The following is a 17,155-nucleotide window of genomic DNA, read 5'->3' as shown; positions in this document are numbered from 1 at the left end:
GCCGGTGCGGCAGGACCTGGTGCCTTGCAGAGCAAAGAATGTCATCAACATTCCTCTGGTAGACAGAGACAAGATTCTCTTCCCACCACTGCACATGAAGCTCGGCTCGATCAAACAGTTCACCAAAGCTCTAGATCAGGATGGTGGCTGCTTCGCCTGCTTGTGCCATGCTTTTCCAGGATTAACCACAGAGAAGCTGAAAGCTGGCATCTTTGATGGTCCTCAAATCCGTCAGCTCATCAGAGATCCTCAGTTTGAAAACTCAGTGAATGAAGTGGAACTGGAAGCATGGAAGGCTTTTGTTCTGGTCATGAAGAACCTTCTTGGCAACAACAAGGCCAGGATCTATGCAGACCTTGTCACCAATATGCTGACTGCTTTCAGACACCTTGGATGCAACATGAGCATCAAAATGCATTACTTATTCTCACATATGGATCGGTTTCCTGAGAATCTGGGATCAGTGAGTGATGAGCAGGGAGAGAGATTCCATCAGGACATAAAAGAGATGGAGGCCAGGGATCAGGGACGCTGGGATGCAGTCATGATGATTACTGCTGGACTTATGTGCAATAACCTATAGTGCAATAACTCCTGTCCATGTTTGCACTTGTACATATATTTTTTCTTTCTTTTTATTCTATATATATTTATATTAATATTAATATTTATATTCCTTTCTTTATTTTTCTTGACTATTTGCTCTTTTTACTTTACACTTTGAGTGGGAGTTGTTATTGTAACGAAAAGTAATTTCCCCCTGGGGATCAATAAAGTATTCTGATTCTGATTCTGATTCTGACTCTGAAGAGAGACATCCCTGCTGCTGAGCATTCGAGGGGTTCGAAGAAACGAAAGTTCATGCCCTGAATTTTGCACAATGACGACTTAATGTTCAATTTACATGTACTTACCTTAATCAATGTCTATTATTCAATTTACAGGAATTAAAGTTTGTAACACTTGATAAATACATCCTGTTAGAAAATGATTTTTTTTCTCTTAAAACCTATTTTGGGTGAGAACTATATAAGTCACAAAAATGTAATCAATTTTGTGAGAAGATCAAAATTTTCAAAATCAAATTAGCAAAAAAACCTGACCTGATTGAGAAAAATAGATGTCATTTTTGGATTTAGTGGTGCAAAATGGTCCAAATTCAGTTGAAAAAACCTAGACAACTTGAAATTTTTTTATTTTTTTTGTAACAGTGTTATTCAAAATCTGGGGTATCAGTGCTGATCATGAGCCGGGCTGGCTGGTGGACATGATGTTTTTCTTTTTTCTGTCCTCGATGTCCTGTGTCTGATCTCTGACGCCTCTGTGACTCCGCCTCCCTGCCAAACATCATAATCAGCTTTATGGTTCTGCTGCTGTTCCCTGCAGCCGCCCTGGACATGGTGCTGAGCAGAGGCTGTGCCACGTCCCGTCACTGCCAGCAGGGGGAGCTGCCCGGCGTCTCCATCCGCTGCTGTGAGCATCAGCTGTGTAACAGCGCCTCCCTGTGGCGAGGACCCGCCGCCGCGGCCGCCGCCACCTTCACCGGCTGCTGCCTCGCCCTGCTGGGACTGTGACAGCGCCACCGTGTGGCCGGAGCAGAGGCTGCCGCGTTCAGCTGGTCTGCCTGCAGCCACGCCCCCATCAGTACAAGCCACACCCACAAAAGAACAAACACGCCCCCATCAGTACAAGCCACGCCCACACCACCAATGTCTCACTGACGCTGCCCTTCTCGCTCACCCTGATGAGCGTGACGAGGGCTGGCGGCTCTTCAGCCTCTGATTGGCTGCCTGAAGGGGTGGGGGGGCGGAGTCTTGTGCTGATGTGGGTGTGTGTGTGTTTTCTACGAGCTGCAGATCGACACACACGTGGCCGGAGTTTTTGTTACGGAAAAATGTTTAACCTTGTTTTTCTTACATCGGACAGTATGAGAGATTAGGGCCACACAAAAATTACTACTACTAATAACAATAATAATAATTATAATAATTTCTGAGATTAAGGGGGGAAAAGTCAAATTGCGAGAGTAAAGTCCTAAGTTCTAATTTTTCTCAAAATTCTGAGATTAATCTGAGAACTCATTTGTGTGTATGTGTGTGTGTGTGTGTGTGGCCCTGATGATCTCCTGAAGGACAGGGACAACATGCAGCAAACAGGTGGGCCACCAGGTGAGCCACCAGGTGGGCCACCAGGTGAGCCACCAGGTGGGCCACCAGGTGAGCCACCAGGTGGGCCACCAGGTGAGCCACCAGGTGAGCCACCAGGTGGGCCACCAGGTGAGCCACCAGGTGGGCCACCAGGTGAGCCACCAGGTGAGCCACCAGCCGGGACGCCCCTGAGCGTGCGTCTCTCATCACCTGCTCGTCTGATCCAAACATCCTTCCTGTTTTTTCATTTTCACACGCATGCACATCTGCTGGGCTTCTGTTAAAGCTTCTTGTTTTGTCTCTGTTTCAGGGATCAATAAAGTTTTATCCTCCTCTCACAAAACCAGAAAACACTTCCTGAAACCTCGTAGTCAAAAACAGGAATCTTTATTTACAAAGAACTAAATGACAAAAACAACTGGGAAAAAAATCCTTACAATGTTCGTCATTTCTTTTCATCAGAGTCAAATCAGCTGATCATGGCTTCTTAGAGACACTCAGAACAGTTTGGGGGGGCTGGGGGGGGGGGGGGGGGGGGGGGGGGGGGGGGGGGGGTGCTGCTGCTGCTGCTGCTGCTGCTGCTGCTGCTGCTGCTGCTGCTGATGATGATGATGAAGGGCCGCTGCTGTTGTGGACTGCAGTTTGTCTTCATGGTCCGAGTCGCTGAAGGCTTTTAAAGTCGTGTTGCTTTTTGTCTTCTGTCGGTCCAACTTCCAACACCACAGCGTCAGAGGCCACGCCCCAAACTCACCGCCGTGCATCCTGCTGCCTCGTCTCCTACACCCTCACACCCTGCTGCCTCATCTCCTACACCCTCACACCCTGCTGCCTCGGCTCCTAACCCTCACACCCTGCTGCCTCATCTCCTACACCCTCACACCCTGCTGCCTCGTCTCCTACACCCTCACACCCTGCTGCCTCGTCTCCTACACCCTCACACCCTGCTGCCTCGTCTCCTACACCCTCACACCCTGCTGCCTCGTCTCCTAACCCTCACACCCTGCTGCCTCGTCTCCTACACCCTCACACCCTGCTGCCTCATCTCCTAACCCTCACACCCTGCTGCCTCGTCTCCTACACCCTCACACCCTGCTGCCTCGTCTCCTACACCCTCACACCCTGCTGCCTCGTCTCCTAACCCTCACACCCTGCTGCCTCGTCTCCTACACCCTCACACCCTGCTGCCTCATCTCCTAACCCTCACACCCTGCTGCCTCGTCTCCTACACCCTCACACCCTGCTGCCTCGTCTCCTACACCCTCACACCCTGCTGCCTCGTCTCCTACACCCTCACACCCTGCTGCCATCAGCCGCAGAGTGAAGAGCATAAACTGTGAGTCTGAAGGGAAGTTCATGTGCTGAGTAACTCATAAATATTGTAAATACTGTAAATGTTTCCGATGGCCTCTTGAAGGCGCTATAACAGGTTTAGGATGTAGGAAACAAGATACAGGATGTAGGAGACATGGTTTAAGGTGTAAGAGACAGGGTTTAGAACGTAGGAGACAGGGTTTAAGATGAAGGAAAAGGGTTTAGGATGTAGAAGGCAGCATTTAGGAAGCAGGGTTTGGGATATAGGGAACAGGGTCTAGAATGTAGGAGACTTGGTTTAGGATCTAAGGGAACAGGTGTGCAGGATGATGGCCTGGGTCTTAATTTCCAGTCTTGAAAGGCTGTTGTCCTGCAGGCTTTGGTCCCTCCCTCCATGATCATTAACTATCAAGTAGGTGCAGGGTGTAGTATGCAGGGTACAGGGTGCAGGGCAGAGGGTGCAGGGCAGAGGGTACAGGGTGCAGGGCAGAGGCTATAGGGTGCAGGGCATAGGGTGCAGGGCAGAGGGTATAGGGTGTAGGGTGCAGGGCAGATGGTGCAGGGAAGAGGGTGTAGGGCAGAGGGTGCAGGGAAGAGGGCAGAGGGTATAGGGTGCAGGGCAGAGGCTATAGGGTGCAGGGCAGAGGCTATAGGGTGCAGGGCAGAGGGTGTAGGGTGCAGGGCAGAGGGTGCAGGGCAGAGGGTGTAGGGTGCAGGGCAGAGGGTGCAGGGCAGAGGGTGTAGGGTGCAGGGCAGAGGGTGCAGGGCAGAGGGTGTAGGGTGCAGGGTGCAGGGCAGAGGGTGTAGGGTGCAGGGCAGAGGGTGCAGGGCAGAGGGTGTAGGGTGCAGGGCAGAGGGTGTAGGGTGCAGGGCAGAGGGTTCAGGGCAGAGGGTGCAGGGCATAGGGTGCAGGGTGCAGGGCAGAGGGTGTAGGGTGCAGGGCATAGGGTGCAGGGCATAGGGTGCAGGGTGCAGGGCAGAGGGTGTAGGGTGCAGGGCATAGGGTGCAGGGCGCAGGGAACGGGGTGCAGGGCACAGGCCTCAGTTTGGGACAGAGGTCAGAGGTCAGTCTGAACACATGAACATGCAGACAGTGAGCTGGTGAGGTCTGTCAGCGTTTGATGGCAGCATGTGGACATGAGGCAGCCACCGTACACAAACACGATGAACAGCAGACACACACACACACACACACACACACACACACACACACACACACACACACACACACACACAGAGTGCAGGTGTTTGTGTTGTCCCTGTTACCATGGTGACCATGTGGAAAACACTGTTGACAGCATCAGCCTCGGTGAGAAGCGTCCAGCCACAGAATGTGAAATGAAGCTCTCCACATTTATGATTTAACAAGATGTGTATAAATGTATCATCATTAATATTCAAATGACTGTTGACTGATACAGGAAACAGAGCAGAGAGCAGAGGCTGGCAGCTCAGTCAGCTGATCTGGGTTCAGTGTGACTCATATGTACACACAGTGACGTTAAAAACAGGAAATGATCACAATATTTTCAAGTAGCCATCATTTGGCTGTGGATGCTAACGGCTAACAGTTAGCTTAACAAAGAGGGCTGATCTGTTGATGCTGCCCAACATGTGTGGACATTTTGACACACAGACACCAGCCAATCAGATTCAAATATTCATGCTGGCCGTGGTCATATGATACTGCCCCGTTAAACCAAGTAACTCTGCAGCCGGCTGGAAAGAAAAGAAATCACGTTTGCTTTTTATCAGTTATTTCTGCCTTTGGCACGTGAGGGGCTTCATCTCAGAGTCTGCAGCTGGACTGTGTGTGTGTGTGTGTGTGTGTGTGTGTGTGTGTGTGTGCGCTCACGTCAGGCTGCAGCGCTCTGAAGGAAGTGAACATTTAGATTCTTACTCGCTGTCTGTCTGCGCTCAACACTTTTCTGTAAGTCATGACTCTGGGAAACACAAAAAAACAACCCAGCTGGCAGCTCATATTTACTGCACATCCGAGCGGACGTGAACGCCTCACAGCTCCGTCACTGTCTCACTGTCTCACTGTCTCACAGTCTAACAGTCTCACTGTCTCACAGTCTAACAGTCGCTCTTCCACAGCTTGATCGTCTTGTCGTTCTCCAGAGCCGCTGAGGCGATGATGTTCTCTGTCGGATGACAAGCTGTGGAGATCACCACGTCTGAGAGAGAGAGAGAGAGAGGGGAGAGAGAGAGAGACAGAGAGAGAGGGAGAGAGAGAGAGAGAGAGAGAGAGAGAGAGAGAGAGAGAGAGAGAGAGAGACAGGGAGAGAGAGGGAGACAGAGAGAAGGAATCATTTGGATGTTTCAACATGATTCACTCAGACTGAGGGGAGGTGAGGGACTAGGAGAGGATATGAGGGACTAGGAGAGGAGGTGAGGGACTAGGCGCAGACATGAGGAACAAGGTCAGAGGTCAGAGGTCAGAGGTCATACCTGTGTGCCCTTGTAGTTTCTGGACGATCTCTTTGGTCTGGAGGTTCCAGATGTAGACCATGCTGTCCTCAGAGCCGGACACGATCCACTGCAACACAGAGGTCACATCAATCGCTCTCTCAAATTCAAATTCAAATTCAAATTTGCTTTATTGGCATGCATGTTTGAAAAAAAAAAAAAAACAGTTGCCAAAGCATCAATCAATAAAATAAACAAAAACAAAACCAATAAATTTTAGAGATTCAAAATTCACAAATTCAAGTACAAAAGATATTGAAAAAGAAGTGAACACATAGGCTACAGATTTTTTTTTTTTTTTAAATCAACAATATTACTAATAATGATTCATACATGTTGATACATATGAAATGTGACTATATCTTGTTATTATGGAAACACCATATAGTCAAGGATTTCTCATTAGCATTCATGTTGTCTAATGTCATGGCAGAGTCTTGTGTTGTGCAGCGAGCTGTGTGAACAGACAGAGTTTCAACAGTTCATCATGTTTCCCTGATCTGTGGTCTGCTGCTGTGAGCTGCTGGATGAACGTTTGTCTCTCAGTTTGGTCCAGGTGGCAGGAGAGGAGGAAGGCCTCTGTTTCTGTTTCCCCTGATCAACACTGTTTACATTCTCTCAGCTCTCTGCCTCCATTCTTTCTTATGTCGACCTTTTTCAGTCTCTAGCTGATGCTCACTGAGTCTGGACGTTGTTAATGTGTGTCTCTGTTTGGGGTTTTTTACACTGACTCTCTCTCTCTCTCTCACACACACACACACACACACACACAGTTACCTTGCCTCCTGTGACAGAGAAGTTGGCGAAGACGCAGTACTTCTCGTTCTTGTGGCCGTTGTAAGTCTTCAAACACTGAAGACATCAAGAGACAAGTTTTAACTAACCAGGAGAGACAGACAGACAGACAGAGACAGACAGACAGACAGACACACAGAGAGACAGACAGAGAGAGACAAAGACAGACAGACAGACACAGACAGACAGACAGAAAAAGACAGACAGAAAAAAAGACAGACAGAGACAGACAGAAAGAGGCAAAGACAGACAGACAGTACCTTGCCCTTGCTGTAGTCCCACAGTTTCAGCGTGCTGTAAACCACAGAAGGGGAATCAGAGTGTTAATCATGTGACGGAGGACTGAACACAGAACATGTGTCACGCTCTGCTAAAACATGAGCACGTGTGTTTCTCAGAGGGAACTAAAACATGAGCACGTGTGTTTCTCAGAGGGAACTAAAACATGAACACGTGTGTTTCTCAGAGGGAACTAAAACATGAGCACGTGTGTTTCTCAGAGGGAACTAAAACATGAACACGTGTGTTTCTCAGACAGAGGGAACTAAAACATGAGCACGTGTGTTTCTCAGAGGGAACTAAAACATGAGCACGTGTGTTTCTCAGAGGGAACTAAAACATGAACACGTGTGTTTCTCAGAGGGAACTAAAACATGAACACGTGTGTTTCTCAGACAGAGGGAACTAAAACATGAACACGTGTGTTTCTCAGAGGGAACTAAAACATGAGCATGTGTGTTTCTCAGAGGGAACTAAAACATGAGCACGTGTGTTTCTCAGACAGAGGGAACTAAAACATGAACACGTGTGTTTCTCAGAGGGAACTAAAACATGAGCATGTGTGTTTCTCAGAGGGAACTAAAACATGAACACGTGTGTTTCTCAGAGGGAACTAAAACATGAGCACGTGTGTTTCTCAGAGGGAACTAAAACATGAGCATGTGTGTTTCTCAGAGGGAACTAAAACATGAACACGTGTGTTTCTCAGAGGGAACTAAAACATGAACACGTGTGTTTCTCAGACAGAGGGAACTAAAACATGAACACGTGTGTTTCTCAGAGGGAACTAAAACATGAGCACGTGTGTTTCTCAGAGGGAACTAAAACATGAGCACGTGTGTTTCTCAGAGGGAACTAAAACATGAGCACGTGTGTTTCTCAGAGGGAACTAAAACATGAACACGTGTGTTTCTCAGAGGGAACTAAAACATGAGCACGTGTGTTTCTCAGAGGGAACTAAAACATGAGCATGTGTGTTTCTCAGAGGGAACTAAAACATGAACACGTGTGTTTCTCAGAGGGAACTAAAACATGAACACGTGTGTTTCTCAGACAGAGGGAACTAAAACATGAGCACGTGTGTTTCTCAGAGGGAACTAAAACATGAACACGTGTGTTTCTCAGAGGGAACTAAAACATGAGCACGTGTGTTTCTCAGACAGAGGGAACTAAAACATGAACACGTGTGTTTCTCAGACAGAGGGAACTAAAACATGAACACGTGTGTTTCTCAGAGGGAACTAAAACATGAACACGTGTGTTTCTCAGAGGGAACTAAAACATGAACACGTGTGTTTCTCAGAGGGAACTAAAACATGAACACGTATGTTTCTCAGAGGGAACTAAAACATGAACACGTGTGTTTCTCAGAGGGAACTAAAACATGAACATGTGTGTTTCTCAGAGGGAACTAAAACATGAGCACGTGTGTTTCTCAGACAGAGGGAACTAAAACATGAACACGTGTGTTTCTCAGAGGGAACTAAAACATGAACACGTGTGTTTCTCAGACAGAGGGAACTAAAACATGAACACGTGTGTTTCTCAGACAGGGAACTAAAACATGAACACGTGTGTTTCTCAGACAGAGGGAACTAAAACATGAACACGTGTGTTTCTCAGAGGGAACTAAAACATGAGCATGTGTGTTTCTCAGAGGGAACTAAAACATGAACACGTGTGTTTCTCAGACAGAGGGAACTAAAACATGAACACGTGTGTTTCTCAGACAGAGGGAACTAAAACATGAACACGTGTGTTTCTCAGACAGAGGGAACTAAAACATGAGCACGTGTGTTTCTCAGAGGGAACTAAAACATGAGCACGTGTGTTTCTCAGACAGAGGGAACTAAAACATGAACACGTGTGTTTCTCAGACAGAGGGAACTAAAACATGAACACGTGTGTTTCTCAGAGGGAACTAAAACATGAGCACGTGTGTTTCTCAGAGGGAACTAAAACATGAACACGTGTGTTTCTCAGAGGGAACTAAAACATGAACACGTGTGTTTCTCAGAGGGAACTAAAACATGAGCATGTGTGTTTCTCAGAGGGAACTAAAACATGAACACGTGTGTTTCTCAGAGGGAACTAAAACATGAGCATGTGTGTTTCTCAGAGGGAACTAAAACATGAACACGTGTGTTTCTCAGACAGAGGGAACTAAAACATGAACACGTGTGTTTCTCAGAGGGAACTAAAACATGAGCACGTGTGTTTCTCAGAGGGAACTAAAACATGAGCATGTGTGTTTCTCAGAGGGAACTAAAACATGAACACGTGTGTTTCTCAGAGGGAACTAAAACATGAACACGTGTGTTTCTCAGAGGGAACTAAAACATGAGCATGTGTGTTTCTCAGAGGGAACTAAAACACAGATGCCCTGCCTCCAGTAAAGGCCCGCTGCCCTCTGCAGTCCAGGGAGGTAAAGGTTGCAGCCACTACAGGACACACTCTGTGAGAGGGCAGCAGGAAGCATGTGTGTGTGTGTGTGTGTGTGTGTGTGTGTGTGTGTGTGTGTGTGTGTGTGTGTGTGTGTGTGTGTGCGTGTGCTGACACAGGTACTGACTTGTCCAGCGTGGCTGCCAGGATGTATTTTCCGTTTGGAGAAAACTTGACAAACGACACTGGAGGATTGTCATCATCTGGACAGGAGAGCAAAGGAGAACAAACGGTGCACGTATGTTGTTAATATTAGTGTTATTATTATGATCAGTATTATTATTACTGTTATTATTAATGTCTTTGGTGACGTGGTGACACACTAGTATTCAACCCGAGGGGTACTGCACATTATATTCAGCCAGCAATCCAATGGGTCAAACACAACTCTTCACCTGGTCACATTACCATGGCAACCAACGGCCTTCTTTTGAGGGGGGGTGGGTGGGGGGCGGTGGGGGGTTGTAATATAAACTCTGTGTCACTCAGAGGGACAGGAAGTCTGCTTTTTACTCACCAATCAGAGTCTTCAGACACTGTCCCGATGCTGTGTCCCAGATACGACTGCAGACAGACAGAGAGAGAGAGAGACAGGCAGGCAGACAGACAGGCAGACAGGCAGAGGAGGGAAAAGGAGAATGTCATCACTTCAACCCTGCAAGACACAAGAGCTGCAACAGATGATCCTTCACTGCAGCAACGCAACTACTGTGTGTGTGTGTGTGTGTGTGTGTGTGTGTGTGTGTGTGTGCGTGTGCGTGTGTGGTGACAGACCAGAGGCCGTCGTAGCTGCTGGACACGATGAGAGAGCCGTCTCTGTTGAAGTGAACCTGTAGGACAGACAGACAGACAGGTCAGAGGTCATGTTTTCAATCGGGCTTTTATTTTGGAGGAACGCTGCAGCTTGGTTTTCATTATTTCAAGTTCAGGTTCATATTTACCTTCATCCTTGTGTTTATTGTATTTTCCTGACTTATTTATTTGTATATTAACATTTTATAGTTTTCAATCCAGCATAGTTTTTATTGCTGTCTATTGTTTTTATTTTTTGTGTGTTCTTTTAATCTTGTACACTGAAGCACTCTGGGCTGCACGTTTGGTCAGAGGTCAGGGGTCAGAGGTCAGACTTACAGCAGAGACAGGGTCAGAGTGTGCTGGCAGCGTCTTCAGACACTTCCCTGTCTTCACGTCCCAGATGCGAACGCTCTCATCAAACTGCAGACAGACAGACAGAGAGAGAGACAGACAGACAGAGAGAGAGAGAGACAGGCAGGGGGTTACAGCTGGTCTGTTGCTAGGAGACAGCCCACAGACGGGTGATGAGCTGCTGTGTCCGCGGCGCCGAGTGAAGGCGCGAGCGAGGCGGAACGTCAACAGCTGGAAGGTTCTAGTGTACCGCCGTACTACAGTGTACCACTGCACTACAGAGTACCGCTGTACTACAGTGTACGGCTGTACTACAGAGTACCGCTGTACTACAGAGTACCGCTGTACTACAGTGTACCGCTGTACTACAGCGTGTGCCGCTGTACTACAGTGTACCGCTGTACTACAGTGTACCGCTGTACTACAGTGTACCGCTGTACTACAGTGTACCGCTGTACTACAGTGTACCGCTGTACTACAGAGTACCGCTGTACTACAGTGTACCGCTGTACTACAGCGTGTGCCGCTGTACTACAGTGTACCGCTGTACTACAGTGTACTGCTGTACTACAGTGTACCGCTGTACTACAGAGTGTGCCGCTGTACTACAGCGTGTACCGCTGTACTACAGAGTGTACCGCTGTACTACAGAGTGTACCGCTGTACTACAGAGTGTACCGCTGTACTACAGAGTGTACTGCTGTAGTACTATAGCAAAAGGATTGGCAGTAGTGCTGCAGTAGTCGTACCGAGCCAGACACCACCAGGTTGGACTGAGGGTTGAAGTTGCAGCAGAAAACGTAGTTACTGTGACCTTTCAACGTCTTCAGACACTTCCCCTGCAGAGACAGACAGGTGAGAGACAGACAGGTGAGACAGACAGGAGACAGACAGACAGACAGGTGAGACAGACAGGAGACAGACATACAGGCCGTGTCAGCGTTTTTAAGTCTGGGGACATATATCAAATCACATATTATACTGAAAGATCAAGAACTGTAACAGCTACAGCTACATGTTCATATGCACACACACACACACACACACACACACACACACACACACACACACACACACACACACACACACACACACACACACACACACACACAGGTCATCTCTCCTCCTGTCTGTCTGCTTCCTGTCAGTAAATCATGTCCCTGTCATTTGTCGTTATTCCTGTGACTTAAAAAACAGACGCACTTCTTTCTTTCTGATCTCAGTCTGTTTTCCCGGCCAGGAGACGGACGGATTGTTGTTTTAGGGAAACAACAAAAATATCTGACACACGTCTGGACATTTTCCCAGAAGAGAATTATAACTTCAGAACATGCAGCCCAACCCCTCAGGCTGATGTTTCCTCTGTTCTTCTGCTCAGCAGCTGCCTGGAGCTTCAACCTCAAGTCTGCCTTTGAAAAACTGTGTGTGTGTGTGTGTGTGTGTGTGTGTGTGTGTGTGTGTGTGTGTGTGTGTCTCACAGAGCTGTTGTCCCAGATCTTCAGAGTTTTGTCGTCAGAAGCAGAAACCAGCAGGTTAGAGTCCGATGACCATGAGACGTCAGAGATCCCCTACACACACGCACACACACGCGCGCGCGCGCACGCACGCACACACACACACGCGCGCGCGCGCACGCACACACACACACACACACACACACACACACACACACACACACACACACACACACACACACACACACACGTTACACACCGTCGTGTTTTGCTCAGTACCGACCAAAACGTGTTTTTGAATCAGAAGAAATCAGATGAGATTAAATCAGACTGAAACATATTAAATCAGATAAAATCAAAGTTAATCAGATCAGACTGAATCAGATTAGATCAGACAGAATCATATTACATCTGACTGAAACATGTTATTAAAACAGATTAAGTCAGGATGAATCAGATTATGTCAGACAGAACCAGATTAGATTAGATCCCACTGAATCATAATAGATGATATCAGGCTGAGTCAGATTAGATCAGGCCGAGTCAGATTAGATCAGGCTGAGTCAGATTAGATCAGGCTGAGTCAGATTAGATCAGAGTGAATCAGACTAGATCAATCTGAACCATGTGATTAAATCAGATTAGATGAGCCTGCAGCTTCCTCACCAGCTTGTGGCCGACGATGGACTTCTCAAACTTTCCATCGTACGCTCCCCAGATCTTTATCAGCTTGTCGGCGGCTGCAAAGACACGTTACCATGGTTACCATGACACTATGGGATGCAGCTCTTGTTCTCAGTGGACAGTCGGTGTGTTAGCAGGCAGTGTGCCCAATGCTAACACAGCTAGCGGTTCATTTACAGTGAATGTGAGCGGAAGGTGACCTGACAATTATTGGAAATTCAATAATCAAGAGGAACCTCCCAGAACCCGTTAAATTCAGGGACGGTCTTCTGCTTCCTTTCTAGCCGTGTTTCCAAAATTAGACTAAGACTTTCTTTTATTGTCATTGCACAAAAAAACACAGCAGTGAGATTTTGGCAACGAAATGTCGTTGCTTGGCTTCCGGATTACAGCAGAGATGGAATTGTGGGACCATTTAAATATATATAAATATAAATATTATATATAAATATAGTCTATATAACTGGTGCGATATGGGCTATATAACTGTACTTACCCTCTACTTATTTGTACTTTTTGTACTTTTTGTACCTTTTGTATATTGTTGCAGATTGTATATAGTCGTTCATTGTATATAGGAATGTCATATATTCTATTTTATCTTTATTTCTATCTTATTTTCTTTTATTTTTTTTATTATTATTACCGTTATTATTATTATTTGTATTTTTATTTTTATTTTATTTTATTTTTTACTTGCACAGTGCCGGAGTTGTTGCAATTACATTTCACTGCTGCTGTACCTGTACATTCATGCATGTGACAAATAAACCTTGAATCTTGAATCTTGAATCTTGAATCTAGTGCTAAAAAACCAAGAGCTAGATAATAATGAGTGCAATTGAGAGTAACTAGATAAAGCAGAATGTAAACAGACTAAACAGTGTAAACAACTGAATAAACAGTGTAAATAATACTGAGTGCAACTGAGAATAACTAGATAAAACAGAACAGAGTTTTATCTAATTAAGTAATTAGAGTTTAAACTGTCAAAAAAGACACAGCTCATTCTACAGGTGCACATGTGGCTTTTTTGCGACTATATAAAAAGTTAAAAAAAAAAAAAAAAAACACACTGCCAGCAAGGAAAGTCAACAGAGCACACACACATACACACACACACACACACACACACACACACACACACACACACACACACACACACACACACACACACTACACCAGAGGTTAATTTGGGGTTTCAGTGGGTGTGACCCAGCATCAGCAGCTCATAAACTGGTTGTAAAAGGGTTTGAGTCTTACAGGAGCTGGCCAGCCACTCTCCGTTGGGACTGAACTTGACGGAGGAAACTGCCTTGGTGTGTCCGGCCAGAGTGAACTTCACCGTGTAGTTTGGTTTGGCTGGGTTCGACTGAAACACACACACACACACACACACACAGAGTTAATGATAATGCATTACTGTCAGTCCAGCTGGAGAAGCAGAGCTCCTCTGAACGGCCTCGCTCTCTAGTTTGTGTCTGTAAAGTCTGATGAGGCTGGGATTCTCCTAGAGGTCACTAGAGGTCATTTTCTCCAGCCACGTCCAGTGTGACAAAAGTCTCTGCCTGCAGTGAAATGGCTGCTATGGGGGCCAACATCATCACACAGGAATCAAATGTGGCTCATTGAATCCACAAGAGTCTCAGCTTTCCAGTCAAAGCAACTGATGCAGCTCCAAGACTGTTTAGGCCCCAGTCTGCACACACACACCATTTTACAACAGGCCACAAGAACACATGTGGACTGCAGGCTTTGGGGCCCAAACTGCATGGGATTAGCAGAAGGTGGGCGTGTCTGCAAAGAGTTTTTTCCACCCCTAAAGAATATATTTCTCTGTATTGATATATGACACAATATGGTTTCTATGTATGTTGCAAATAAGTTAATGAGAAATGAATACATTAGATAGTGAAAGCGATGCTCCTGGCAGTAATGTGCACTGCTGTCATGTCACCCTGCACACACCGCAGACACACCGCAGACACACTCTGCCTTGTCTACCTGTTGCCTGTACAGGTGGACAGGAAGTGATGTCAGGTAGAGTGTGCCCACCACAGAGCCCTGACTTGAACTGGTTTCATCTGCAAACAGAAATGTGGGCTCCTGATGTGGAATTCAACAGAAACAACCCTCCCAAGCTGCCGCTGTTCTGCCGATTTTTGCTGCTTTGTCGAAATTTGCTGCCTCCGCATAAACCGACAGGTTAATGCATCGGTTCTAACCCCGACCCTGACCGCAGAACGGCAAGGCAGCGTTTTTCGACAGGTAGCAGAAATCGGCAGAACACCGGCTTCACCTGAGGGCTCAGGTGGTGTGTGGCAGGGGAACACCTGTTCCACCTGGGCTGTGTGTTTCCGGCTGACGTCAGAGCCTCCTGTTCGCCTCGGCACATGGATGCTGTGTTCCAGATCACATGTGGGCGGCAGGTCAGGCTGCAGCGGCCCCGGGTCACCGCTCGGGTCACCGCCCGGGTCCTCTGACCGGGTCCCCGCCCGGGTCCTCTGACCGGCACATGCTGACCGGGCAGCAGGCAGACCGGGCCAGGCTGACCGGTCAGCAGGCCCAGGTGTGGCTCACCTTGCTGCTGGACCCTGATGACGATGAGGACTGTTTGATGTTTTCCGTCTCTGGTTTCTTCTCCTCTGTCGCCATGTTGTTTCTCTCTCTCTTCCTCCGGAGGCTAACAGTTAGCTGGCTAACAGTTAGCTGGCTAGCTGCGTTAGCCGGGTTTGTTTGTTTGGCTGTGATCCCGGAGCTCGGGCTAGCTGGAGATGCTAACCTGCTAACAGCGAGCCGCGGGTCGGAGGTTGGGCCGCTCCTCTGCTCACACAGTCGGCAGCAGCTTCACTGTGTTCCCGCGGTAATCTGGATTAAATGTTATTATTCCCGGTTTTAAAACCGCGCTGAAAGCTGAACCGTCCAACAGCAGCAGACCGGAGTTAGCCTGTTAGCCTAGCTAGCTGCACGGCCAGAATGTGGTAGACAGACGCTGCGCACCCGCGCCTGCGCGTTGGTGCTCCCACGGCAACTGACGAGGGTCAAAAAGCTCCTGCACCCACAGCGAAGCAGGCCTGTCTGTCTCTCAGCCTGTCTTGCGCCCTGAGAGCGTCCTCAAACAACAAAGTGTTCACTTAAAGACCGAAGCCCCTTCAAAGACAAGATGCAGGAATATAATATGACTAATTACAGTGTCTGATATAGAGAGGATGATGCTGCGGTTTGTATGAGTGTGTTTTGTTAGTGAGGAGTCATAAAAACGCTGTGATCCTCCTCCAGGTTTCTGATGTTTCAGGGACAATTCAGCTAAAACAAGGAGGAGTCACTGAAGAGTCTTTATTTAATGTGTGGGGTCAGTTAGGGCTCTGTGAAATTAGATTCTTAAGTCTTTTCTGGGGCCAATTAAAAATACCTGCGACTGTTAAACCGAAGGGACCCTGTCTCTCTCATCAGCCAGCAGGTGGCGCCACAGGGCCATGTCATTTTGGTTTTAGCATTTTGTTCTTTGGTTAAATACTGTAAGGTCACAGTTTGCTGTTCTTCATTTTACTCTTTTATATTTCTGTCTTAGTTCTTTTAAAGTCGCCATGAAGTGACGTCACATGACTTCCTACTTCCTGTCAAACAGAGCATCGTAAACAATCCCTGCGTTCCAGTACCCATACTACCATACTATTTAGTAGGGAAAAAAAGAATTAGTATGTCCCAATACATACTAAACTACATACTTTGTAAGGGCAGCTGCAGTACATACTAAAAGTAAAAAGTATAAGTATGCGATTTGGAACGCAGGGAGTGACATCATCATCCTGCACCAGCGGCTGCAAATTAAAATTTCAACCAATAAAACCCTGACAAATCTGTAAAGATCCTCTCTCATCCACCTTTCCCTTCAAAATAAAAGTGTGTTTCTCTCTCAGTTGATTTTCCCCCTCAAACCCACTGGAATAATCCAATAATCTGAGGCTGACAGGGTTCAGGCTGGATTACAAACTTTGAAGAGTTTGAAGAATGACTTTCAGTTTTTCAGCACAAAGTCAAACAGAAGACAAACAGTCAGAGTCTGAGGCTCCTAATCCACTCAGATTATTTTCCCCATCAGATTATTTGTCTCTAAGTGGCGCCATGTCTGCTGCGTCCAGGCCACAGACACACACGCACACACACGCACACGCACACACACATACACACACACACTCACGCACACACACATACACACACACGCACACACACATACACACACACACTCACGCACACACACATACACACACACACACACACACACATACACACACACGCACACACTCACTCACACACACACTCAGGCGGTGTGTCAGTCACAGGAAGTGACATCACCTGGCGTGCGGGGCTCCTCCCGGCTGGTGCGTCCTGCACAGGAAAACAGACGCTGACACACAGAGAGAC

The 17,155-nt window shown here is 47.2% G+C and overlaps 1 protein-coding gene across 2 annotated transcripts; it reads right to left on the bottom strand.

Moving 5' to 3' along the window:
- Positions 1–4,405: 4,405 nt before the first annotated feature.
- Positions 4,406–15,773, bottom strand: LOC115364879 (WD repeat-containing protein 5-like). Of its 2 annotated transcripts, XM_030059543.1 has the most exons (14): positions 15,311–15,773; positions 13,994–14,102; positions 12,713–12,786; positions 12,071–12,160; positions 11,342–11,431; positions 10,578–10,661; positions 10,221–10,276; positions 9,964–10,010; positions 9,574–9,649; positions 6,986–7,019; positions 6,708–6,782; positions 5,913–6,000; positions 5,529–5,638; positions 4,406–5,477 (listed from the first exon to the last, which is right to left on the bottom strand). In XM_030059543.1, exons 1-13 carry the CDS (start codon positions 15,383–15,385, stop codon positions 5,538–5,540), a joined length of 999 nt encoding a protein of 332 aa, XP_029915403.1. In that variant the 5' UTR covers positions 15,386–15,773; the 3' UTR covers positions 4,406–5,477; positions 5,529–5,537. The 2 variants fall into 2 exon arrangements, with proteins under 2 accessions (XP_029915403.1, XP_029915402.1); XM_030059542.1 differs by having other exon boundaries at positions 4,406–5,638; positions 15,311–15,772.
- Between the last annotated feature and the right edge of the window lie 1,382 nt (positions 15,774–17,155).

The sequence above is a fragment of the Myripristis murdjan genome, chromosome 9, assembly GCF_902150065.1.
Source record: "Myripristis murdjan chromosome 9, fMyrMur1.1, whole genome shotgun sequence".
Taxonomy (NCBI): domain Eukaryota; kingdom Metazoa; phylum Chordata; class Actinopteri; order Holocentriformes; family Holocentridae; genus Myripristis; species Myripristis murdjan.
Note: the sequence above shows the minus strand (reverse complement) of the source record. Positions and strands in the feature narration are given on the sequence as shown.